This window comes from Leguminivora glycinivorella, chromosome 8 (genome assembly GCF_023078275.1).
Source record: "Leguminivora glycinivorella isolate SPB_JAAS2020 chromosome 8, LegGlyc_1.1, whole genome shotgun sequence".
Classification (NCBI taxonomy): Eukaryota; Metazoa; Arthropoda; class Insecta; order Lepidoptera; family Tortricidae; genus Leguminivora; species Leguminivora glycinivorella.
Genome location: NC_062978.1, coordinates 7,020,552 through 7,048,135, shown reverse-complemented (window position 1 = coordinate 7,048,135; position 27,584 = coordinate 7,020,552). Strand labels below are relative to the sequence as shown.

General features: G+C 39.0%; 1 protein-coding gene across 5 annotated transcripts in view; it reads left to right on the top strand.

The window, feature by feature from the left end:
• The window catches only part of LOC125229235 (probable phospholipid-transporting ATPase IA), a 144,610-nt gene that overhangs the window by 60,005 nt on the left and 57,021 nt on the right, over nt 1-27,584 (top strand). Inside the window, exon 1 of one of the 5 annotated variants that reach the window (XM_048134044.1) lies at nt 16,399-16,789. The exons of the other annotated variants lie outside the window; for them this stretch is intronic. Within the exon in view, the coding sequence (XP_047990001.1) occupies nt 16,708-16,789 (82 nt within the window). The 5' untranslated portion in view covers nt 16,399-16,707. Of the gene's footprint in view, nt 1-16,398; nt 16,790-27,584 lie in introns of those variants that run through there. 5 annotated transcript variants of the gene reach the window in all.

Sequence of the window (27,584 nt, the reverse complement as noted above, 5' to 3'; positions counted from 1 at the left end):
AAGAGTAGGTACCTACATTTAAGGAAATTATATTGAAATTCGAAATGCAAGTGAATTTAAATTCGGCGGCACTCTTTCGTGCGTTCTCTGCATTCGTAACCAGATTACCGGTACCGTACCACCACCGGTATATTGTATGTATATTGGTTTATTTATAATGAAACCATGAATTCTCTGAGACCACAAAGTAAATAATATTTGATTTTTTCGTTTTTTTTAGGGTTCCGTACCTCAAAAGGAAAAAACGGAACCCTTATAGGATCACTTTGTTGTCCGTCTGTCCGTCCGTCCGTCTGTCAAGACCCTTTTTCTCAGGAACGCGTGTAGGTATGAAGCTGAAATTTATATCAATTACTCAGGTCTACTGTCCCTTGAAGCTGTGAAAAAATCAAACTTCTAAACCAACGCAATCAAAAGATACAGCCGTTTATGCCGCAAATTTTCGACACTTGCAAGGGAATCAAAACCTACAGGGTGCTTCCCGTGAACTCAGAATCTTGAAATTTGGTACGAAGCAACGTCTTATAGCATAGATAAAGGAAAAATTACGAAAACCATAAATTTTTAGTTACATCACATAATATATTTTTTTTAATAATTTTAACCTTACTACCCATTTCCTCATAAACGCGTGGAGGTATTAAATTGAAATTCATACCAAATACTCAGGTCTATAATACCTTTAAGCTGTAACAAAATCAAACTTCTATGTCAACGCAATCAAAAGAAACAGCAATTTAAGCTGCATATTTTGAAACTCGCAAGTACTCGCAAGGGAATCAAAACCTAAAGGGTACTTCCAGTCGACCTAGAATCTTGAAATTTGGCATGAAGCAACGTTTTATAGCACACATAAAGGAAAAATTCCGAAAACCTTAAATTTTTAGTTACATTACAAAATATATATTTTTTAATAAATATAAACTTATTACTTTTTTCCTCATGTTAATATTTTTGAACCAGATTTCTAAATAGTGACTAAAAAACTTAGTAAATAAATAACTTTAATAAAAGAACTTTCGCAAGTCTGCTGCAAGGCTAGTATAAGTGTTTCAGTTATATTATAGATAAATGATATGTGTTAATATAAAATAAAGGATTACTTAAACGATAAAGAGATCTTTGTCTTAAATTTATGCTCCTCCATCTTTCCCCATTGTAATGTTATGAATTTCATTTTGCAATAAAAATACCATAGTTATGACTCGATTGTCGTAATGAACGAACTTTGTAAACCTTGCAGGTTTGTACGGAACCCTCGGTGCGCGAGTCCGACTCGCACTTGGCCGGTTTTTATAAGTATCGCAAGCTCAGCGGAGAAATACTTATGTTTCGAGATTTAGGGCCAGTTGCATCAACCACATTTGACAGACACATCATCGTCACGCAGCAGACGACTATGGAACTTCCCATACAATTAAATTTAACGAACGCTTTAACGGTGACAGACGGTTTGATGCAACCGGCCCTAAGAGTTAAGTAGGTAAGGGCTGCTGTGCCTAGTTACCTACTTAAAATTAGGATTATTGGAAGCCTCATTTTTTACAAAACTATAATTTATTATAATTTATTTACTACCACTGAAATAAAAATAAAGTTATAAAACATGTAAAAACGGGTTACGACAATCTTATTTTATTTTCCTAAAAGTGGTTCTCTTTTTCCATTATCTCTAGCTTTATGTAATAACTTACTTTATACTTAATGTAAATGTCAATTTTACCTGCGTTTGAGAAAGTCCCCATAATATGAAGTAAGTAGTAACTTATTAGTCTTCTTGTAACATTGATCATGATTATTATCACAAGCATCTAATAACATTATACTTAAAATAGGACAAATAGGTATTAAGAAGTTGTGCGATTTGCTCTCAGCCTTCGAGAGACATATCTCAAGAAGAAAAAAAGACTATCGTCGGATCGGTTTTTTTTTACCACCGGCCAGTGTTCGAGGTAGCTGCACTGTTTATGCAGGTTTGACATATTATACGATATCTAACTTTTTTAACACGCTTTTATTAGGTCGTCGTGTATGTAACTAACTATGTAATGGAATCTGCGGAGGCTAATTTAACCATCTTCCAAGGATCGTAGCGTAATGAAAATTGGCAGCTATATGGAGTTCCGATGACAATACAATAATATGGTACTGTTGAGCTGATCTGATGATGGAGTCGGAAGATATGAACTGGAACTACATGATGGAACATCGTATCATAGCCGTTTTTGGGTTTCTTAGAAAAGTCTTGTAATGAACTTTGACTACAATTAGGTTTCAAGGTCTGATGATGAAGCCGAAAGATATGAACTGGAACTACATGATGGAACATCGTATCATAGCTGTTTTTGGGTTTCTTAGAAAAGTCTTGTAATGAACTATGACTACGATTAGGTTTCAAGGCCTGATGATGGTGCCGGAAGATAAGAACAGAAAAGGGGGGGGGGGGGGCTCGAGGGGGGAAGCATGAAAGAAAGATCAAAGTAGTATTTAAAAAAAGTTGGGTTAGCGTTTTCTTGTGACCTTTCAGAGCAAACAAAGGGGGGCTCGGGGGGCGAAGCCCCCGCAAGAAAGAAAGATAAACGTTGTATTTAAAATAAGTTGGGTTAAGGTTTTCTTGTGATCCTTAAGAGCAAAGAAAAGGGGGGCTTGGGGGGCGAAGCCCCTCGCATGAAAGAAAGATCAACGTAGTATTTAGAAAAAGTAGGGATAGCGTTTTCTTGTGACCTTTCAGAGCAAACAAAGGGGGCTCGGGGGCGAAGCCCCCCGCATGAAAGAAAGATCAACGTAGTATTTAAGATAAGTTGGGTTAGCGTTTTCTTGTGACCTTTAAGAGCAAACAAAGGGGGCTCGGGGGCGAAGCCCCCGCATAAAAGAAAGATTAACGTAGTATTTAAAATAAGTTGGGATAGCGTTTTCTTGTGACCTTTCAGAGCAAACAAAGGGGGCTCGGGGGCGAGGCCCCCGCATAAAAGAAAGATCAACGTTGTATTTAAAATAAGTTGGGTTAAGTTTTCTTGTGATCCTTAAGAGTAAAGAAAAGGGGGCCTCGGGGGGCGAAGCCCCTCGCATGAAAGAAAGATCAACGAAGTATTTAGAATAAGTTGGGTTAGCGTTTTCTTGTGACCTTTAAGAGCAAACAAAGGGGGCTCGGGGGCGAAGCCCCGCACGAAAGAAAGATCAACGTAGTATTTAAGATCAGTTGGGTTAGCGTTTTCTTGTGACCTTTAAGAGCAAACAAAGGGGGGCTCGGGGGGCGAAGCCCCCCGCATAAAAGAAAGATTAACGTAGTATTTAAAATAAGTTGGGTAAGCGTTTTCTTGTAACATTTCAGAGCAAACAAAGGGGGGCTCGGGGGCGAAGCCCCCGCATGAAAGAAAGATCAACGTAGTATTAAAGATAAGTTGGGTCAGCGTTTTCTTGTGACCTTTAAGAGCAAACAAAGGGGGCTCGGGGGCGAAGCCCCCGCATAAAAGAAAGATTAACGTAGTATTTAAAATAAGTTGGGATAGCGTTTTCTTGTGACCTTTCAGAGCAAACAAAGGGGGGGCTCGGGGGCGAGGCCCCCCGCATAAAAGAAAGATCAACGTTGTATTTAAAATAAGTTGGGTTAAGTTTTCTTGTGATCCTTAAGAGTAAAGAAAAGGGGGCCTCGGGGGGCGAAACCCCTCGCATGAAAGAAAGATCAACGAAGTATTTAGAATAAGTTGGGTTAGCGTTTTCTTGTGACCTTTAAGAGCAAACAAAGTGGGGCTCGGAGGGTGAAGCCCCCCGCATGAAAAAAAGATCAACGTAGTATTTAAGATAAGTTGGGTTAGCGTTTTCTTGTGACCTTTAAGAGCAAACAAAGGGGGGCTCGGGGGGCGAAGCCCCCCGCATGAAAGAAAGATCAACGCAGTATTTAGAATAAGTTGGGTTAGCGTTTTCTTGTGACCTTTAAGAGCAAACAAAGGGGGGCTCGGGGGGCGAAGCCCCCGCATGAAAGAAAGATCAACGTAGTATTTAGAATAAATTGGTTTAGCGTTTTCTTGTGACCTTTAAGAGCAAAGGGGGGCTCGGGGGGGTTATAAATAAGTTGGGTTAAGTTTTCTTGTGATCCTTAAGAGTAAAGAAAAGGGGGCCTCGGGGGGCGAAACCCCTCGCATGAAAGAAAGATCAACGAAGTATTTAGAATAAGTTGGGTTAGCGTTTTCTTGTGACCTTTAAGAGCAAACAAAGTGGGGCTCGGAGGGTGAAGCCCCCCGCATGAAAGAAAGATCAACGTAGTATTTAAGATCAGTTGGGTTAGCGTTTTCTTGTGACCTTTAAGAGCAAACAAAGGGGGGCTCGGGGGGCGAAGCCCCCTGCATAAAAGAAAGATCAACGTTGTATTTAAGATAAGATGGGTTAGCGTTTTCTTGTGACCTTTAAGAGCAAACAAAGGGGGGCTCGGGGGGCCAAGCCCCCCGCATAAATGAAAGATTAACGTAGTATTTAAAATAAGTTGGGTTAGCGTTTTCTTGTGACCTTTAAGAGCAAACAAAGGGGGGCTCGGGGTGCGAAGCCCCCCGCATAAAATAAAGATTAACGTAGTATTTAAAATAAGTTGGGTTAGCGTTTTCTTGTGACCTTTAAGAGCAAACAAAGGGGGGCTCGGGGGGCGAAGCCCCCCGCATGAAAGAAAGATCAACGTAGTATTTAGAATAAATTGGTTTAGCGTTTTCTTGTGACCTTTAAGAGCAAACAAAGTGGGGCTCGGAGGGTGAAGCCCCCCGCATGAAAAAAAGATCAACGTAGTATTTAAGATAAGTTGGGTTAGCGTTTTCTTGTGACCTTTAAGAGCAAACAAAGGGGGGCTCGGGGGGCGAAGCCCCCCGCATGAAAGAAAGATCAACGCAGTATTTAGAATAAGTTGGGTTAGCGTTTTCTTGTGACCTTTAAGAGCAAACAAAGGGGGCTCGGGGGCGAAGCCCCCGCATGAAAGAAAGATCAACGTAGTATTTAGAATAAATTGGTTTAGCGTTTTCTTGTGACCTTTAAGAGCAAAGGGGGGCTCGGGGGGCGAAGCCCCCCGCATGAAAGAAAGATCAACGTAGTATTTAAGATAAGTTGGGTTAGCGTTTTCTTGTAACCTTTAAGAGCAAACAAAGGGGGGCTCGGGGGGCGAAGCCCCCGCATGAAAGAAAGATCAACGTAGTATTTAGAATAAATTGGTTTAGCGTTTTCTTGTGACCTTTAAGAGCAAACAAAGTGGGGCTTGGGGGGTGAAGCCCCCCGCATGAAAGAAAGATCAACGTAGTATTAAGAATAAGTTGGATTAGCGTTTTCTTGTGACCTTTAAGAGCAAAGGGGGGCTCGGGGGGCGAAGCCCCCCGCATGAAAGAAAGATCAACGTAGTATTTAAGATAAGTTGGGTTAGCGTTTTCTTGTGACCTTTAAGAGCAAACAAAGGGGGGCTCGGGGGGCGAAGCCCCCCGCATGAAAGAAAGATCAACGTAGTATTTAGAATAAATTGGTTTAGCGTTTTCTTGTGACCTTTAAGAGCAAACAAAGGGGGCTCGGGGGCGAAGCCCCCGCATGAAAGAAAGATCAACGTAGTATTTAGAATAAATTGGTTTAGCGTTTTCTTGTGACCTTTAAGAGCAAACAAAGGGGGCTCGGGGGCGAAGCCCCCGCATGAAAGAAAGATCAACGTAGTATTTAGAATAAATTGGTTTAGCGTTTTCTTGTGACCTTTAAGAGCAAAGGGGGGCTCGGGGGGCGAAGCCCCCCGCATGAAAGAAAGATTAACGTAGTATTTAAGATAAGTTGGGTTAGCGTTTTCTTGTGACCTTTAAGAGCAAACAAAGGGGGGGCTCGGGGGGCGAAGCCCCCCGCATGAAAGAAAGATCAACGTAGTATTTAGAATAAATTGGTTTAGCGTTTTCTTGTGACCTTTAAGAGCAAACAAAGTGGGGCTTGGGGGGTGAAGCCCCCCGCATGAAAGAAAGATCAACGTAGTATTAAGAATAAGTTGGGTTAGCGTTTTCTTGTGACCTTTAAGAGCAAAGGGGGGCTCGGGGGGCGAAGCCCCCGCATGAAAGAAAGATCAACGTAGTATTTAAGATAAGTTGGGTTAGCGTTTTCTTGTGACCTTTAAGAGCAAACAAAGGGGGGCTCGGGGGGCGAAGCCCCCCGCATGAAAGAAAGATCAACGTAGTATTTAGAATAAATTGGTTTAGCGTTTTCTTGTGACCTTTAAGAGCAAACAAAGGGGGGCTCGGGGGCGAAGCCCCCCGCATGAAAGAAAGATCAACGTAGTATTTAGAATAAATTGGTTTAGCGTTTTCTTGTGACCTTTAAGAGCAAAGGGGGGCTCGGGGGGCGAAGCTCCCCGTATGAAAGAAAGATCAACGTAGTATTTAAGATAAGTTGGGTTAGCGTTTTCTTGTGACCTTTAAGAGCAAACAAAGGGGGGCTCGGGGGGCGAAGCCCCCGCATGAAAGAAAGATCAACGTAGTATTTAGAATAAATTGGTTTAGCGTTTTCTTGTGACCTTTAAGAGCAAACAAAGTGGGGCTTGGGGGGTGAAGCCCCCCGCATGAAAAAAAGATCAACGTAGTATTTAAGATAAGTTGGGTTAGCGTTTTCTTGTGACCTTTAAGAGCAAACAAAGGGGGACTCGGGGGGCGAAGCCCCCCGCATGAAAGAAAGATCAACGTAGTATTTAAGATAAGTTGGGTTAGCGTTTTCTTGTGACCTTTAAGAGCAAACAAAGGGGGGCTCGGGGGGCGAAGCCCCCGCATGAAAGAAAGATCAACGTAGTATTTAGAATAAATTGGTTTAGCGTTTTCTTGTGACCTTTAAGAGCAAACAAAGTGGGGCTTGGGGGGTGAAGCCCCCCGCATGAAAGAAAGATCAACGTAGTATTAAGAATAAGTTGGGTTAGCGTTTTCTTGTGACCTTTAAGAGCAAAGGGGGGCTCGGGGGGCGAAGCCCCCCGCATGAAAGAAAGATCAACGTAGTATTTAAGATAAGTTGGGTTAGCGTTTTCTTGTGACCTTTAAGAGCAAACAAAGGGGGCTCGGGGGCGAAGCCCCCGCATGAAAGAAAGATCAACGTAGTATTTAGAATAAATTGGTTTAGCGTTTTCTTGTGACCTTTAAGAGCAAACAAAGGGGGGCTCGGGGGGCGAAGCCCCCCGCATGAAAGAAAGATCAACGTAGTATTTAGAATAAATTGGTTTAGCGTTTTCTTGTGACCTTTAAGAGCAAAGGGGGCTCGGGGGCGAAGCCCCCGCATGAAAGAAAGATCAACGTAGTATTTAAGATAAGTTGGGTTAGCGTTTTCTTGTGACCTTTAAGAGCAAACAAAGGGGGCTCGGGGGCGAAGCCCCCCGCATGAAAGAAAGATCAACGTGGTATTTAGAATAAATTGGTTTAGCGTTTTCTTGTGACCTTTAAGAGCAAACAAAGTGGGGCTTGGGGGGTGAAGCCCCCGCATGAAAAAAAGATCAACGTAGTATTTAAGATAAGTTGGGTTAGCGTTTTCTTGTGACCTTTAAGAGCAAACAAAGGGGGACTCGGGGGGCGAAGCCCCCCGCATGAAAGAAAGATCAACGTAGTATTAAGAATAAGTTGGGTTAACGTTTTCTTGTGACCTTTAAGAGCAAACAAAGGGGGCTCGGGGGGCGAAGCCCCCCGCATGAAAGAAAGATCAACGTAGTATTTAAGATCAGTTGGGTTAGCGTTTTCTTGTGAGCTTTAAGAGCAAACAAAGGGGGGCTCGGGGGCCGAAGCCCCCTGCATGAAAGAAAGATCAATGTAGTATTTTAGATCAGTTGGGTTAGCGTTTTCTTGTGATCTTTAAGAGCAAACAAAGGGAGGCTCGGGGGGCGAAGCCCCCCGCATAAAAGAAAGATCAACGTAGTATTTAGAATAAATTGGTTTAGCGTTTTCTTGTGACCTTTAAGAGCAAACAAAGGGGGGCTCGGGGGGCGAAGCCCCCGCATGAAAGAAAGATCAACGTAGTATTTAAGATCAGTTGGGTTAGCGTTTTCTTGTGAGCTTTAAGAGCAAACAAAGGGGGGCTCGGGGGCCGAAGCCCCCTGCATGAAAAAAAGATCAATGTAGTAGTTTAGATCAGTTGGGTTAGCGTTTTCTTGTGACCTTTAAGAGCAAACAAAGGGAGGCTCGGGGGGCGAAGCCCCCCGCATAAAAGAAAGATTAACGTAGTATTTAAAATAAATTGGGTTAGCGTTTTCTTGTGACATTTCAGAGCAAACAAAGGGGGGCTCGGGGGGGGGAAGCCCCCTGCATAAAAGAAAGATCAACGTTGTAATTAAAATAAGTTGGGTTAAGGATTTCTTGTGACCTTTAAGAGCAAACAAAGGGGGGCTCGGGGGGCGAAGCCCCCCGCATAAAAGAAAGATTAACGTATTATTTAAAATAAGTTGGGTTAGCGTTTTCTTGTGACATTTCAGAGCAAACAAAGGGGGGCTCGGGGGGCGAAGCCCCCTGCATAAAAGAAAGATCAACGTTGTATTTAAAATAAGTTGGGTTAAGGTTTTCTTGTGACCTTTAAGAGCAAACAAAGGGGGGCTCGGGGGGCGAAGCCCCCGCATGAAAGAAAGATCAACGTTGTATTTAAAATAAGTTGGGTTAGCGTTTTCTTGTGACCTTTAAGAGCAAACAAAGGGGGGCTCGGGGGCGAAGCCCCCCGCATGAAAGAAAGATCAACGTAGTATTTAGAATAAATTGGTTTAGCGTTTTCTTGTGACCTTTAAGAGCAAACAAAGGGGGCTCGGGGGCGAAGCCCCCGCATGAGAGAAAGATCAACTTAGTATTTAAGATAAGTTGGGTTAGCGTTTTCTTGTGACCTTTAAGAGCAAACAAAGGGGGGCTCGGGGGGCGAAGCCCCCCGCATAAAAGAAAGATTAACGTAGTATTTAAAATAAGTTGGGATAGCGTTTTCTTGTGACCTTTCAGAGCAAACAAAGGGGGGCTCGGGGGGCGAAGCCCCCCGCATAAAAGAAAGATCAACGTTGTATTAAAAATAAGTTGGGTTAAGGTTTTCTTGTGATGCATCGTATCGATCGCAGACGTGCCGCTCACGAGCGGAACCTGCCACCCTAAAGACAGCCAGCGGGCGAGGGATGCATGAGAGCGCCCCCGCCCAATACGCTGGCTCTCGAGTTGGAGAGTGCGACCCTTGTGTCCAGGAAGCGCTCCCACAGTGAGGACCGGTCGGCTCATGGCCCGACCTGCGAGGGATTCTGATCCAGGATGGCCGCTGCGGGGCCGCGGATGGACACCGTGGGGTTTAGTGGGTAGGGGGGACTCTTTACAGCCTCGAGCCCCACATAACCGACCGGGTCGCCCACCACCTCAGACCCGGCGGTATGCGTAAACGCATTCCCCACGAAAAAAAAAAAAAAAAAAAAAAAACAAGTTTTCTTGTGATCCTTAAGAGTAAAGAAAAGGGGGCCTCGGGGGGCGAAGCCCCCCGCATGAAAGAAAGATCAACGTAGTATTTAGAATAAGTTGGGTTAGCGTTTTCTTGTGACCTTTAAGAGCAAACAAAGGGGGGCTCGGGGGGCGAAGCCCCCCGCATAAAAGAAAGATTAACGTAGTATTTAAAATAAGTCGGGTTAGCGTTTTCTTGTGACCTTTCAGAGCAAACAAAGGGGGACTCGGGGGGCGAAGCCCCCCGCATAAAAGAATGATCAACGTTGTATTTAAAATAAGTTGGGTAATGGTTTTCCTGTGACCCTTAAGAGCAAATAAATGGGGTCTATCTTTTACGGATAACTTACTAGGTATAAACATTTTTATGATAATACCGTAATAAGAAGGTAGGCGCTGGTTATTATTAAGTAGCAATTAGCAATAAGTACACGTTAAGCCACAAATGGCATGTAAAATCCGCCTACTTGAAAAAAATTTATGTATAAATGTTAAAAGTATTTCATTATTAATGACTAAAAAGTATAAAATAAATTAATAGTTTAAAAAACACTATAAAACACGCTTTTATAAATGCACGTAAAAGCCAAAAATAAATTATGGATCGTTCAAGTTGTCTCTATTTGTGAGCTGAAGTTTAAAAACTATGTGCTTTTAATTATAATATTTGATTGTAAAAGCGTGGGGCGCTGGAACAGGAAAGACTTTCTTGTAAACAAATACTAATCCGAACTTCCTGGCGAATGAAGTTGCATACATAACGTTTACATATGCCGCCTAAGGGTTACCAAAAAGAACCAAAGATATCTCGTCCACGAACAAGAACTCTGCATCCTGTCACTGTAGACACTTTCCCCTTTTGTACTTTGATTACCGGAAAAAAGCGGCGGTCTAAGTGTCGGTGACTGTCGACTCTCCTCGCTACTAGCGCATATTTTGTCTGAGTTCGACAAACTGGTACCTACTTTGAACACTGACTTTTAATTGATTTGACTGTTTAATGTAGAACCTACTAGTCATGCTGCAACTCCAGTTAGCGCGTCAATCTGTGTAACCTCCTTCCCGTAGCATAGCATAATTTGATTTATCAGCAAGTTATACAAAACGTCTTTCCTGTTCCAGCGCCCCACGCTTTTACAATCAAATATTATAATTAAAAGCACATAGTTTTTAAACTTCAGCTCACAAATAGAGACAACTTGAACGATCCATAATTTATTTTTGGCTTTTACGTGCATTTATAAAAGCGTGTTTTATAGTGTTTTTTAAACTATTAATTTATTTTATCTGACTTTGGGTCTATTAACCATAGGCCAGTAAAGCGATAGGACTGTGTCAGCGGAAGGTAGCCGGGGGAAAGCCAGGACCCTTCCTATAACGTGGGAGATATCTGACGTGCACCAAGGACTGTTGACTTTTGAGGAAAGACTACTGTTTATATGAATGTGACCGACTGCAGTATTCATTTGTCAGTGTGTAGAATGGGAGGCAGCTGTCACTGTCGCGCTAATATGTAAGTGATAGACAGGCACAAAGCGTTTCGATATCAAAGGGCAACCGATTGTCCCCTTGTCTAGGCTTCCTGGGCCACACAGACGGCTTGGTTGGACCCTATTTACTTCCTTATAGCACTTATTAAATTCCAGGTTCTAATTTAAATTTCGTTTAATTGCTTGTGCATGAAAACACTGATTTGATTTTGACTAGTTAATGTTATAAATAATTTTTAAGAAAAAAAAACCGTTGCCTTTCGGGTTCTGGTGAAAGCTACTTGCGAATGTTGGATTATGTAGAAATGTGTAAGTATTTTCTAAAACTGCTTTTAATGCTTTAATTATTAGATGGAACAACAAATGAATATACGTATAACGTTAAGGTTTGAGGAGTTTCCTCAATTCCTCATGAATCCGATTATATTATAAGAAATCGAAGCTTGACAAACTTTGACTTGAAAACTCAATATCACCTGAGGAGTGTATAGTGCTTTTCTCAAAAATGCTATGAAATAAATGAAAGTCTACTAACAGTCACACAGTCACACACAACTATCTTATTGTTAACGCATAATTAAAATGTTACTAGAATACCAAAATATTATGTTCACCTTATTTTGGCTGCCACGTGACAGGCTTAGCCTAGTGTGGGGCCACGGGACAAATAATGTACGATTGTATTAATTTCTTTTAATAATAAACTATTCTTATTCGAGATCTTAGAGAATTCATGTATGGATCAGAGTGCTGGGCCCTAAAGGTGATGGATGAAAAGAGATTGCATGTAACAGAGATGAGAATGTTAAGATGGATGTGTGGCGTGACAAGGATGGATAAGATAAAAAATGAGTATATAAGAGGAAGCCTGAAAGTTGCACCGATAGTAGAAAAAGTTAGAGCTAATCGTCTGGCATGGTATGGGCATGTGATGCGAAGGGATGAAAGTCATGTGACGAGAAAGGCATTGCGAATGAGTGTGGAAGGAAGTAACGGGAGAGGAAAACCGAGGAAAAGGTGGATGGATTGCGTGAGAGATGATATGAAGCGAAAGCAAGTGAATGATGAAATGACGGATGATAGGGAGGTATGGAAGCGGAAGACATGCTGCGCCGACCCCAAATGAATGGGATAAGGGCAGGCGAATGATGAATAAACTATTCTTATTCTTCTTCTTATTCTAAATAGAAGTTTTGTTGTATATCCTAAACCGTGAGTTGCAGCGCGTAAAGTTTCGTTCCCCTGTGAAACTCCTTCACAAAGACAAAAAAAAAATCGTAATATCTATGTTCGATTCGCTCTGTCGGTGGTCGATTCACATCGGTGACTTCGGTGACTTCGGTCTATCTTAAGACGATACGGTACAGGTCAATTCTCCATACAAACGCTCTCGACTATTTCCTCCCTGGTTTTTGAAGATAGAACAATGAGTTTTTCAACATAGATTATTATTGTTTTTATCTGTGTCGGACCGTTTTGATTTTTTTGCTATTTTTATTTTAAAAGACGCTAGAGCCAATCAAAAATTTCTAAAAACGGCCTTTTTCAGTATGCCTCAAAAAAAGGTGTGATTACTCAAGATCGGTAACAATTAGCCAAAAAATCTAAACGGTCTGACACAGATTATTTCATTGTTATTCAGATTCTTAAATTTCGTTCCGTTTAAATAAGTTTTGAAGGAGGAAACAGTCGAGAGCGGAACCTTGATTTTAAAGATTTTTTCACAATATCTTTTAACTGAGTTGTTCGTAATGGACATTTTTTTTCGATAAATCTAGTTAATAACACTACTATATTTAACTAAAATTCCCAAATTGAAAGGGGGACTCCTTTCCATTTTAGCATTTTCGCTCCCGTAGCGTCTTAACTTTCCTTCTAACTTGTGATCTAATAAATAGTAAGTATACTCGTCCATATTTTTAACCGCCTTCCAAATCTCAAAGGAAGGGGTTATCAAGTCGTCTGCATGTTTTTTTTTTTTTTTAATGTTTGTTCCTCGATATCTCCGTCGTTACTAGACCGATTTTGAAAATTTTTTTTTGTTTGATTGTATATGCATACAGATTGGTCCCATTTTTCTCAGAACCCAGTTCTGATGATGGGATCCTGGAGAAATTGAGGGAACTCCTCAAATCTGAAAGGCATACATATGGTGATTTTTGTGTTTTTAAAGGAACAGCGTGCATTTACGTACGGAACAGTGACATTTGGTGCAGTGGAACTCCTGATGATGGTCAGAATGGAACTCCTCAAATCTGAACGGCACACTTATAGTGACTTTGGTATTTTTATAAGAACAGCATGCACTTACGTCCAGAACAGTGATATTTGGTGCAGTGGAATTGCTGATGATGGTCAGAACGGAACTCCTCAAATCTGAACGGCACACATATAGTGACATTGGTATTTTTATAAGAACAGCATGCACTTACGTCCAGAACAGTGACATTTGGTGCAGTGGAACTGCTGATGAAGAGTGAGCCGCCCCTGGTTAGAGTTCCGTTCTGATAATCATTCTCATCTGTAAGTACTTCAGAATCATCCAGATTTCAAAATTGGTTCAGAAATGACGGAGATATCGAATAACAAACATTAAAAAATATACAGACGAATTGATAACATAATCCAACATTTGAAAGTATTTATCACCAGAACTCCAAAGGAAGGCGGTTTTTTTTTTCTTAAAAATTATTAACCGACTTCTTTACCCCGAAGGAGGAGGCTATGTGTTCGAGTTCGACAGTACGAGCATATGAGTTCAGGTGTAGTTCTGACTGTTCATTCTAAGTCATGTCAGAATGACCAAAGAGCTCATGGACATGTGTAGGTACACGTATTCCTTGACAATAGATGCGTGTTCAGATATTAGTGAGAGCCTTGGCCGGTCAAATATGTTTGATGACGACTGTACACGTACACAGCCAGGTGCAGGTTCCCACGGGGGCATTAAAAATACAGCCAACCGCAATAGCGGTAACACACGGATGTCAGGGAATAGGTGTGCAGTTACTTATTTACTTACCTGCGTTTAAAAATAAACGCTATTTTCAGCACGGTTTCAATACATATCGATTAAAAGTAAGTTAATGGTAGTAGGAAATAGGTTAGAATAAGTAGGTATATATGGAATTTTCTGAATGACATAGCGGTTGTCTGTGGATCGAATACCGACGCTATCTTTGCTCCATGTTTTTCTATTTCAGAATTTAGGTTTGAAAACGCCATTTTTTAGTAACCAATGTAACCACGCACAGCAAGTGAAACCTGAGCCTAAATGCGTTTTCACATTATCCGATCCGATATATATCGGATGTAGGACCGATATCCCATACATTGAAGCCGCCATCTTTGATTTTTGCCTTTGAAATCCTTCTGACATCCGATATCGGATCGGTTAATGTGAAAACGCGCTAACATCTCATTAAAAACCATTCCATTTTGCCCTACCTTACCTTAAGTCATTTCCGTTTAGCGTTTTCATAACACTTTTGCCTTGCCGCTCGGCTGAATTGACGAAGTCCTGGTCATCCGAAATGTCGTTGAGTGGATGATAGAATATAGGTGGTCCTCCGTGATCTCGGCGTCAGCGAAAGCGATAGGTACCGCTCAAATCCATTCAGTGCTGGTTATCGCGCCAAGCCAACTAGGTGGTATTAGTAGGTAGGTATAGAGGTAGAAGTAGTTTGGATTTTGGTCATTCGGCGTGCAATTGCCTCTACTAGCGCAAAATGCCCAAGTGTACAATAAAGTTACAAACTAACACTGGCGACGCCTCGGGACCACAACAAGCCATGTGTCACGTAGTTAATTTGTGTTAAGCACTAACTTGATGCTGGCACCGTGCCTCCGTGGTTCCGATTGCTCACAAAGGATTTACCACTATTGCAATTTGTGTAATGTGAACTGTGGCGGTCGGTGTCAAGTTGTCAACTGCAGCTGCAAAATAACTTGCTGGTCTAAACTCAGCTTTAAGCTAATAAGTAAAACCAGGCAGGCAATCATGGTCGCGCGATAAATTATAAAACATCAGGCCCTCTCTATCGCACTATTTGTAAGTGCGAATGGACGGCCTTATGTTTTATCATTTATCGCGCGACCATGATTGCCAGCCTGAAGTGTTGGAGGTGCGTTGCCGGACTTTAAGATGGGTGTACGCTCTCATACTTACAGAAGAGACAATAACTAATGGATGAGACTATCTCAGGACCGGGACACGTGGCGTACTAGAAGTATGCTCAATTGTTCAGCAGTGGACGATAAAGGGCTGATATGATGATGATGATAATGTTGACCTGTACCGATTTGTAAGTATATAGGTACGTGCAATATGAGCAAGCATCTGTGAGCATGTGGCCCTTTAAAGATTCGACGTAGGCACTCAAAAAAGAGATAGGTAGAGTCAGCGGTCCTATCTACTACACGAGTGTCATATAGCCTATCACACTCGTGTGGTAGGTATATAGAAGCTATCGGTAGGTGGAAAAGGACGCACCTACCGGATATGCCATATCACGCAACCATGCTTGCCCGCCAGGCCAAGCTAATAAAATCACTACATCTTTATTTGATAGGAGCGAAAGAGGAGAGCACTTATAATTTGCATCATCCGGTCTTCATGATACCTAATAGCTCTGCGGTTTGGCGTGGGTATGGCCCAATGTCGGATACTTGATGCAATGATGGGAGGCGGTATTTACAAACAGTAGGTTCTTACCTACCTAAATATACCTACTCAAATAACAGATCGTATTACAGAGCCAAATGACAATAAATTCCTCCTAAAGAGTTCTGCCGTCTGTCTGTCTGCGCAACAGCCTAGGTCAATTTTCATTTGTTTGAGGGGTAAAAAACTGTGTCACTGGCAACACATGTTTATTACTGGCAAGTGAACTCAAACTGTCACTGTCAAAGTAGTTTCACATTACGTCACTTTGGCGCTAGTGACTCTAGCTAATAGTGATGTACGTTTTGTGGATATCGATAAATTTAAAAAAGAACACATTTAATATGTACCTAATGATTAATATTTTTATTAATACTGTAGTATGTTGCCTCATATATCAAAGAATTTAAAACATATGCTCATATGCCTAATAGCTAAAACGAAAAATGTTATCAAAATGACGTGAAATAATTGTTTGTTTCGATATCCTCACGTCGCAATTTACCATAAGTGGCTAATATTAAGCTTTGTCGACCTAAATTATCATTACACATGTTTATAGGACTAGGACCAATTTTTAGATAAGTACTAAACGGACTTTATACTTACCTCATAAAAAGTTAGGTTTTTAAATTTATTTTCATGCTAAATGTCTTACCCTAAAATAAATAAAAGTGTTTATCCTTACTATAAACATTTTTCACATTTTTGGCAAAAAAATGTCGATAACGATGAATCCCAGCGTTTGTAAGTTGGGCGGTGCTGCTCTCGGGTCGATATCGATAGCAACTTAGCAAGTGTGTGTCTCGCTCTGCTCGTATAGCGGTTGTTTGTGATGTCAACATTACGACTCAAATTAAAATTAATACTAATTCTACGTCGGCCGCAATAAAATAGATATAATTTATAATATTATAAACTACGCGATTCTCATTCGAATAATCTCAAGACCTAAAATGTTGGCTAGAATTAATTTTTGTAAAAGCTTATATTTGCTAGTTTTTCACAGTAAGAAAATCGTTTAGAATTAAATAATGTGTGTCAAATTTAGTGTTTACGTAGAGGAAGTGATCTCAGCGCAGTGCGCTGGTAACGAGCCTGTTTAGCGGTGGAGTGGACTGTTAATTAGTGATAAATGGCTCTCCGGGCGCTGCGGGACGGCACGATGGCGCCCTTCACGCGGTTCTACCGGGCCATGGTGCTCAAGATGAACCAGCGTAAGTCCCCTCACTGTCTTTTAAAACTCGTCTCTTTACTGGTCAGGTGCTGAGAAGTCAATGGTCTGACTTTCAGAGGTTGATTTTCGTATGTTTTTAATATTAACGTGTATCTCAAAACGGTGGGAGGGAGATATGAATATTCAATCAACTTGTTAAGTATCTGAACAATGTAGGGTGTTGAGTTGACCACTCAAGTCTTGTTTGTAGTCCTTGTGTCACTGTTGAGGCTGTCTCCTGGTTGGGTCCGGAGTTAGTTTTGATGGTGGATTGTATATCCTCAAGGTTCTATTTGTAAGAATTGTAAGTACTGAAAGATATTGTGAACTCATAATGGCTGCGAAATAATTCTGCAATAGGCATATTAAAATTTTAGTGACAATATGATTTTAATACAATGTGTTGGTTGCTACCATTTCACTGTGGGGGGTGCTAGGGATAAAAAACGGATAAAAGGGGTAAAAAAGATAAAAGGGATAGAAAACGGGTTCAACACTCCTTCAGGACTCAATTGAGTTATAAAACCCTATGTGACAGACAGAAAACTGTCCCACCCCTTCTCGGTATGAAATCCTCAAGTCTTGGATTACTATCAGATTTAATTATTTACTCAACAACAACTCAAAACAATTTATGCAACACTGATACTTTATTTCTATGTTATCTAGTCTGGGGCTCATAAATTTCATATATTCATAATTATTGTACTAAAGGCCTGGCCACAACATTTGTCTTAGGTGGTAGCAGCAAATGACAGCCATAGGTGCGAATAAAAAGTCCCATTGCTGTGTCTTGCTCCAATCTATGGCCACCACTTGCTGCTGCCACCTTAGACCAAGGTCGTGGCCGGGCTATAATGGGTACCATTATACTGGAACAGATCAAAGACTTCAAAGAGGCTATCCGTTATTTATTAAACAATAAAAAACTACAAAAATAGTAAACATCCATAGCCTAAAACAGGGTTCTATAAGGGAGCCACATCATTTTCAGGGAAGTATTTTGAAGGTTCATTAATGTACGAGACACAATTATTTTTCTTATAACAATATAAAATAATTTTTCTCTGGGACCTTAAATTAAAATGTATTACATTTTGACAACACATCAGAATGGAAAACCTTACAGCCCAGCCATGACATTGGTCTAAGCGCGACAGCGGTGAGCGGCAGCCATATGTGCGAATGAAAAGTCCCATCACTGTGTCTCGCTCCAATGTATGGCCCCTGCTCACCGCTGAAACGCTTAGAACAATGTTGTGGCTGAGCCGTTAGACTCTGTATAATGTACTTAATAATGGGCCTCAGTCAATCTGTGTAAGAATGTCTTATAATATTTATTTATTTATTTTATATTTATATAATTGTGAGTTTGGCGTCAATTTATACAGTGCTGTAACATGTACCTATATTAAATTGTACTATAAAAAATTTAATCACTTGAAAAAAAAATAGCTTTTTATTTAGGCTTATGTTAAAGCTCAATTGATAAAAGGGGTCTTAGAAATTAAACTAAATAGAACCCTATCACTTTACTATAGTTGACAATTATGATTAGAAATATAATAAAAAAAAAAAAATTGGGAACACCTTACACAGATCAACTTAGCCCCAAACTAAGCAAAGCTTGTACTATGGGTGCTAAGCGACGATATACATACTTAAATAGATAAATACATACATATATACATAGAAAACATCCATGACTCAGGAACAAATATCTGTGCTCGTCACACAAATAAATGCCCTTACCGAATATATTCCCTTTGATTTATAAAACCTATTGTATAATCTTCAATGTCTGATGGCCTAATCAAAACAGAAGGACAACACTTTCTAGAATTTTCATTAAAAACTACAATTAGTTCACATGCCTTATAATCAGTGTTTCTCCATATTTAGTGTTCAGTTTCATTTGCTCATTAAATACAAGTCTGATAAGCCTTGTGATAAGGAAGTCTATATCAAACCAAGTTAAATAAAAACTGTAATACAGGAATATGAGAGATTTTAAATGGGGTTGCTATATCTAATATACATATCGTCACTACTTTTGAAAAAAAAACTTGTATCTTCGTCTGTCAATGAAAAGAAAATTGTAGTAAGTATGTATGGAATGCATATAAACTTACTGCATTTTAACTTTGAGGAACAGCGTGAGATACGAGATTTTTTAAAAGTAGTGACGATATGTATTAAAATGGTTTCTGAAGTACATGTTTTTAAAATTTTTCTTCTATTAATAGGTACTTTTTTTATGCAATTTTGTTGAAGTATTCACATTGGGTGTTGCTGGTGTTCAAACTCCAGACCAGATATACATACATATGTAATTTAGTATTGTTATTTTTTTTTCTTTGGTATTTTTTGTCGCTTATCAAAAAGATAATAATAGACCATCTCTTACGTATACAAACATTATCCATGAGTTATGACTATAAATAATGTAGTCTAGAGCCAATTTGGCCACAAGTCGTCTCCTTCACGATTTTCGTCGACATCTCTTCTAAATACCTAAAACAGGTATGGATGTGTTCCTCGTTCTCTCCAGATTACGAATTGACCTGTTTTAGTTTAAGGAGGGGGGGACGGGTCGAGAAAAAGGGGGGGAAAGATGGCGACCGACCATCATAGGTATTTATTCACATCTCGAGTCCTATGGCACCAATCTATTCGTGCGAGGTGTCATTTGAAAGCTTATTAAACCTACTTTAATTGTTTTCAAATAACTATACTCATAAAAGTAACTGTTTACGAAATATTTGAAAATATGTGTTTTTTTATCGCGCATGAATTGCACAGGTACTAGTAAAAAATGCGTCTAACTCAATAAACAATAACTTTACCGCAATTGATGTTATTATAAAATTTTTGCGTCTATTCATGCTCTTTCTAAAAATATAAGTTTCATTGGTATATGATAATATATAACCATGTAATTAAGAATTTTGTTTGGCAGGGGTTATCCTCCAGGTCGCATAAACGGGCGCTGACCGTAGTAAAGTATTCAATATTTTTGAGGTCTTATTTTACGGATCCATATGTGAGAGGTATCGTTTGAAAGATAATTAAACCTACTATAATTGTTTACACATAACTATAGTCATAAAGGTAGCTGTTTACACAATATTTGAAAATATGTGTTTTTTATCGAGCATGAATCGCACAAGTACTGGTAAAAAATGCTTCTAAGTCACAACAATAACATTACCGCAATTGATGTTATTATAAAATTTACGCGACTATTCATGAGCTTTCTAAGAATATAAGTTTTATTGGTAAGTGATAATATAACCATGAAATTACGAATTTTGTTTCGTATTGGTCACTCCGCCGGTCGCATAAATGAGCGCTGACCGTAGTTAAGTATTCAATATTTTTAAGTTTCTATTTTACGGATCCATATGTAAGAGGTATCATTGGAAAGCAAATTAAACCTACTATAATTATTTTTGAATAACTATCGTTATAAAGGTAGCTGTTTACAAAATATTTGAAAACATGAGTTTTTTTTTCGAGCATGAGTTGCACATATGCAGATAAAAAATGCTTCTAACTTAATAAACCATAACTTTACCGCAATTACTGTTATTATAAAATTTACGCGAAATTTCATGCGCTTTCTAAAAATATAAGTTTTATTGATGTATGGTAATATATGACCAAGTAATTACGAATTTGGTTTAGCAGGGGTCACTGCGGCCTGTCACGGTATTGGGTGCTGACTGACCGTCGCCAAATTTTCTACATTACTCAGATCCTATTTTACTGATAAATTTGTGAGAGGTATCATTTGAAAGCATATTATGCGTACTACCTTTATTTCTAATACTTCAAGTCGAAACTGTAGAAGTTTACAAAATATTTGATTAGTAATATGTGTATTTTACTGTGCAAGAATAGCATTGGCATTATTAAGACACGCTTCTAGCTCAAAAAATGATTGTTTTCCGCAATTGATATAATAACAAAATAAACGGAAAATGTATGACTTACACAAAAAATAAGTTTGGTTTGTATTGCATAAACAATTAATTTTAATTTGTTCACCTCACCTACTGGGCACCATCATATAAATGGATGTCCACATTGTCCACCGTCGTTACCTTTTTTCATGATTTTTCAGACTTTATTTCACTGATCTATATTTAAAATAAATATATACTTAATTGATCAGTAAAATAAACTCTGTAAAATGATGAATATGACTATTGACCGTGCGAGGTGGGTATGGTGGACAAATTAACATAATTGTTTAAGCAAAACTAACAAAACTCTTTTTTTGTAAAGGCCATACATTTTGCGGTTCATTTCGTTATTATATCAATTGCGGAAAAATATAATTTATTGAGCTAGAAGCATGTTTCACTCGTATCAGTGCGAATACTATTCATATACAGTAAAAATACACTTATTGTCAAATATTTTGTGAACTTCTACAATTACGACTAAAATTATTAAAAAGTAACGATAGTACGCATAATATTCTTTCAAATGATACCTCTCACAAATGGATCGCTAAAATAGGATCTGAGAAATACATAAAATTAGGCGACGGTTGTGCAGCACCTATTTACGTCACGGGGTTGCAGTGACACCTGCTAAACCAAATTCGTAATTACTTGGTTGTATAATATCATACATCAATAAAACTTATATTTTTAGAAAGCACATGAAATGTCCTGTAAATCTTATAATATCATTATTTGCGGTAAAGTTATTGTTTATTGGTCATGCACCAAGATACAATCTTAAAAATTATGAAAACGGCAACGAAAATGGTCATCCATGTATATGACGGTGCGCAGTGAGTATGATGGATAAATTAACATTAATTGTTTATGCAATACTGACAAAACTTATTATTTGAAAAGGTTTAAGGTCATTTTGGCGTTTATTTTGTTAGTATATCAATTGCGGAAAAAATATAATTCATTGAGCTAGAAGCATGTTTTACTCACATCGGTTCCAATGCATATTTTCAAATATTTTGTTAGCTACTACAGTTACAACTAAAATTGTTGAGAACTAATGATAGTACGCATAATATACTTTCAAAAGATTCCTGTTCAATAAAATAGGATCTGGAAAATATAGAAAATTTGGCGACGGTCAGCATCCATACGTGGCCGGGCGCTGTGGCCCCTACTTAACCAAATTTATAATTACTTAGTTATATAATATCATACACCAATAAAACTTATGTTATTAGAAAGCGCATGAAATTCCGCGTAAATTATATACTAACATTAATTCCGGAAAAGTTGTTGTTTATGGATTAAGAAGAATTTTTTACCAGTAGCTACTTGTGCGACTCATGGTCTATAAAACACATATTTTCAAATATTTTCTAAACAGCTACCTTTATGACTATAGTTATTTATAAAAAAATATAGTAGATTTAATTAGCTTTGAAATGATACCTCTCGCATATGGATCCGTAAAATAGGACCTCAAAAATATTGAATGCTTTACTACGGTCAGCGCCCATTTCTGCGACCGGGCAGAGTAACTCCTGCTAAACCAAATTCGTAATTACATGGTTATATATTATCATATACCAATTAAACTTATATTTTTAGAAAGAACATGAATAGACGCAAACATTTTATAATAACATCAATTGCGGTAAAGTTATTGTTTATTGAGTTAGACGTATTTTTTACTAGTACTTGTGCAATTCATGCGCGATAAAAAAACACATATTTTAAAATATTTCGTAAACGGTTACTTTTATGAGTATAGTTATCTGAAAACAATTAAAGTAGGTTTAATAAGCTTTCAAATGACACCTCGCACGAACAGATTGGTGCCATAGGAGTCGAGATGTGAATAAATATCTATGATGGTCGGCCGCCATCTTTCTCCCCCCTTTTTCTCAACCCGTCCCCCCCTCCTTAAACTAAAACAGGTCAATTCGTAATCTGGACAGAACGAGGAACACATCCATACCTGTTTTAGGTATTTAGAAGAGATGTCGACGACTTTTTGTAAAAGAGGTCGTTTGGTCCCTGACTAATGGAAATTCTGAGCAACATTGGAAGACTGGATTATTAGTAGGTACTTATTTTAGTATGTAATGTAGCTACTTGTACTTCTTACTCAAGGAATTTGATTCGTATGTAAAATTTATAAGGAAGGACATTTTACCATCATTTTTTCCCGGAAACTTCGTATTTGTGATCTACTTCAGCTCTCAGTACTTTTTGTACTGAGAATGACTGAAATATCATGCGCTGGTGGCCTAGCGGTTAGAGCGTGCGACTTACGATCCGGATGTTGCGGGTTCGAACCCCGGCTCGTACCAATGAGTTTTTTCGAAACTTACGTGCGAAATGTCATTTGATATTTGCCAGTCGCTTTTCGGTGAAGGAAAACATCGTGAGGAAACCGGACTAATCCCAATAAGGCCTAGTGACCCTTCAGGTTGGAAGGTCAGATGGCATCATGGCAGTGATGGCAGCCGCTTTCGTAAAACTAGTGCCTACGCCAAATCTTGGGATTAGTTGTCAAAGCGGACCCCAGGCTCCCATGAGCCGTGGCAAATGCCGGGATAACGCGAGGATGATGATGAATGACTGAAAAATCATGACAAGTTCGTACGTCATCTATACATATCGTTACGGTATGTGTGTGGTTAACCGGTATATGTGGGTGTGGGTTCAGTCAGCAACGCACCAAAGGTATCTGACATCCTGAATAACTTTTCAAATCCATACTAATATTATAAATGGGAAAGTGTGTGTGTCAGTTTGTTTGACCGTCTTTCACGGCAAAACGGAACTATGAATTGACGTGATTTTTTTAAGTAGAGATAGTTGAAGGGATGGAACTTGACATAGGCTACCTTTTGTCTTTTTCGAACCCCCCACTTCCCTAAAATGGGGGGTGAAATTTGTATTTGAGTATTTCGCAATTTTCGAATTTAACGCGAGCGAAGCCGCGGGCAAAAGCTAGTTATACGTAAACCTGAATATTTAGCGGTTACAGAATGGTAGTTACACCTAGCGTTATTTGATGTTGACTGTACTTGTATGCGTAACTTACTTACTGGCGTAGGCTTCTGACCCTTTGTAAATCTTATTGCAAATAACATAAGGACCACTAACGTTTAGTCTTACTGTCTAACCTTGACCGGCGGCTAAGTGGCCGCGACCTAGGTTTCCATTCTAGACGACCTACTTGATTACAATCGGAGGATTTACTTTACCAAACATTTAATTCAACTAACAACTTTTTCACTATACAGGGTGGAAAAATCGAATGCCACATGGATGGCAACTACCTTAAATATTGTAAATAGCACATTTTGTGTAAGGGAGACTTTCCTTTGTTTTTAAAAATAATAAATTCTGCATTTAAGGATTTATGAAAAATCGCTTGCCTCAGTCGGGACTCGAACCGGTCAAATGTGACAAAAAATAACATGCCAAATAATGTGCCAAATTTTCATGGCCTTCCGTTATTCTGATTGTATTTGTTATTTAGAGAAAAATGAACCTTATCAGTAACCCTTTCAATCTGCATCATAAAATACGGTACGTTATTTTTTGTCACATTTGACCGGTTCGAGTCCCGACTGAGGCAAGCGATTTTTCATAAATCCTTAAATGCAGAATTTATTGTTTTTAAAAACAAAGGAAAGTCTCACACAAAATGTGCTATTTACAATATTTTAGGTAGTTGCCATCCATGTGGCATTCGATTTTTCCACCCTGTATACTTCAGCTGAAAAGGAACTTAACTTAATCCGTCAATATTTTAAAACCGATAATGGAGTTGATTTCTGGTTCTGAATTTATTATAGAAAGCCAAAGCCTATTATTTTTGGCGTCGAGACCCGAGGCCCTGGCGATCTTAAAGACCTGTTGAAAATAATCTAAAAGCACTTAGGTACAACCCCTTTGCCAAAGCGTTCGCAAGTCTTCTGTGATTCGTCAAGACAACAAATCCTAGATGCTTACGTACTTAGTCGGTTCTAAAGTTCTGTCACAAATGCTTTAACTGATAAAATTGTATATAAAGGTTTTTATTCAATAAAAAATACATGATATCAAAACCTGTTTTATACTTATTAAAATGTGATATAAACGATCGAAAATGTAGATCGTGATTTTTAAGAATCCTTGATTACTTTGAGTTTGTCTATAGACGTCAGCACGCGGAAAAATAGACTTCGCAAAAGGAAGAAAAAAACATTGTTACATTAGCCAAATAAAATAATTATTTTTTTAGTATGAGTTCTCTGAATTTGGGCATATTGAATTACTGGTATTTCATTTTCCTAGAAATCTTTAAGTCTGCTAGTAACCTTTAGAACTTGGGTACTTTTCAGTAAAACGCTTAGATTTCACAATCATCAACGGGAATGTGCAACAAAACGTTGTACAGTAGCAATATTGTCCATTTAATTCACAAAAATCATATACAAACTTAAAGATAAAAGACCCAGCGTTTATAATAAGTATCATTAAAGCATATTAAGCCAACCAAAAATAAATAAAAAATAAAAACGTCCGGAAGAGGTCGCGTGTTTCTTGACTTGTTTTTTTTACCAAATTTTCAGATGTTACAAGGAACCACGCGAAACTGCGACAGCAAAGTACTTTAAGTAATATTGCAAATTATTCAGTATGAAACGAGCTTTCAAACCATGCATATGCATAGTAAGAAATATTTGTCAATAAAGTTTTTATCACTTAAAACCTTTGTGACAGAACTTTAGAACTGACTAAGTAGTATATCTGTCTATTTTGCATTGCACAATAGCCCGATATTACTTGCAGATTTTAAGCAAATCGGGGCACGGTCTTAGTACAAGCAAATAAGACCATATTTAGCCAAGGCCGGCATTTGCAAGCTGCATTCGCCGCGTAGGTACCCTAGATCCTTATCTAGGCTTATACAGCGGCCTTGAGTTCCACGGATCGTAGATATAGACTTTAGGCAGACAGCTTAATTGTTAGACCCTGGGTGGCCGACCACTTTAGTTGATAACGGCGAAACCGTTTTTTATCGCGCTGGTACCGTTTTACACACGCGCCAATGAGTAACCTTGATACCGCTAAGCACTGTATTATCAACGGAAATTGGTCAAGTCATGCGGGGGATAGCATGGGTATTACTTTTATAGGATATCAAACATAACCACCTATATTGTAAGTTATGATGACACGTTCCTGTTTGTGATAAAAAAAAGTTATTTTTCATGATATACAATGAGAGCGTATCAGCGCATCTTTGAATTTATGGGAACGCTTTTGTGGAGGCGACTTAGTACAGTCACCGGCATAAATAAGTGATGATTTCTGTACCTTGTCGCTTTAAATTGTTTGACAATTTCGCATGACATTTCAAACAAGACGTTAATGTGACAAGGTATAGAAATCATCACATATTCATGCCGGTGACTGTACGACTCTTACATTATGTATTTAACCCCCGACGCAAAAACGAAGGGGTGTTATAAGTTTGACGTGTCTGTCTGTCTGTCTGTCCGTCTGTCTGTCTGTCTGTCTGTTTGTCTGTGTGTGTGTCTGTCTGTGGCATCGTAGCTCCCAAACGGATGAACCGATTTAGGTTTAGTTTTTTTTGTCTGAAAGCTGAGTTAGTCGGGAGTGTTCTTAGCCATGTTTCATGAAAATCGGTCCACTATGTCGCGGTCGAGGGTTTTTTCAAAATTTTAATTTTGTGGTTAGGTTATTTAGATTAGATGTCCGTAGTCCGTAGCACTATTACAATAGCCATAGCCTATAGTATAAGTAGGCATAGGCATATAGAATTGTATACTGACGTGGGCTCGTAAAATCACATTGTATGCTTTCGGGTTCTCCTGTGAGTCATCTGTCGCGATATTGCATCAAGGTGACCTGTTTCAGATCGGAGCGATATTGCTTGCCCTATATGAGACGCATTCAAAAAATACTTCCCCTCTTTTCGAGACTACAGGAAAAGTAAAATGTAAATATGTTAGTTCCAAGTCAAAATTATTACTTTAAACCGTTTTGAGTAATCCCAATGGCCAACATAAAGATAATATATTTATGCAAGTTCATTTTTTGATAGTGACTGTTCAGTTTTTCATGAATCTGCACCGATAGCATGGTCGCGCGATAAACGATAAAACATTAGGCCGTCCCTATCGCATGCACTTACAAATAGCGAAAGGGACAGCCTGATGATTTATCATTTATATCGCACGACCATGCTTGCCTGCCTGAAGTATCTGAACTGAGAAAGTATTAATAATAATAAAATATTTATATCCGAATTCAAGATTCCATAGTTTGTTAGTTACCTATGTTAATGACACCTTATTACTAAAAGAAGATTTATAAGCTAGGACACAGTCCGTGATACACCTATATGATCTGCCCAGTCCAGTACTTAACTATCTTATTATTTTATTACAAGGATCTACGTTCACTACGTATAGTCATACATACATCCCACTGTATTAGAAGTGTAGAGAATAACGACGTCGTAAGTTAAATTGGCTAAAATATTTAAAAAAATATAACAGCAGTTTCCTTTTAGTTTAAATAGTTCGAGACGGTTTCTTGATTGCGATTTCACAAATACGTACACCGTTAATCATCGGAGTTTTTGTTCGTTATGTACGAGTATCAGACCTCTCTGTCTTGTTTAATTGGTGCCACTGGTGGCTTTAATGGTCCCCGTGTGGTGACAGGTTAACAATTTCACCGCCCCCTTTCTTCATGCTGGTTTCGTAGAAGTCGACCTATGGGGTATAAATTCAATTGAGGCATAGGCCAGAGGCAGGCAACCTGTCATTG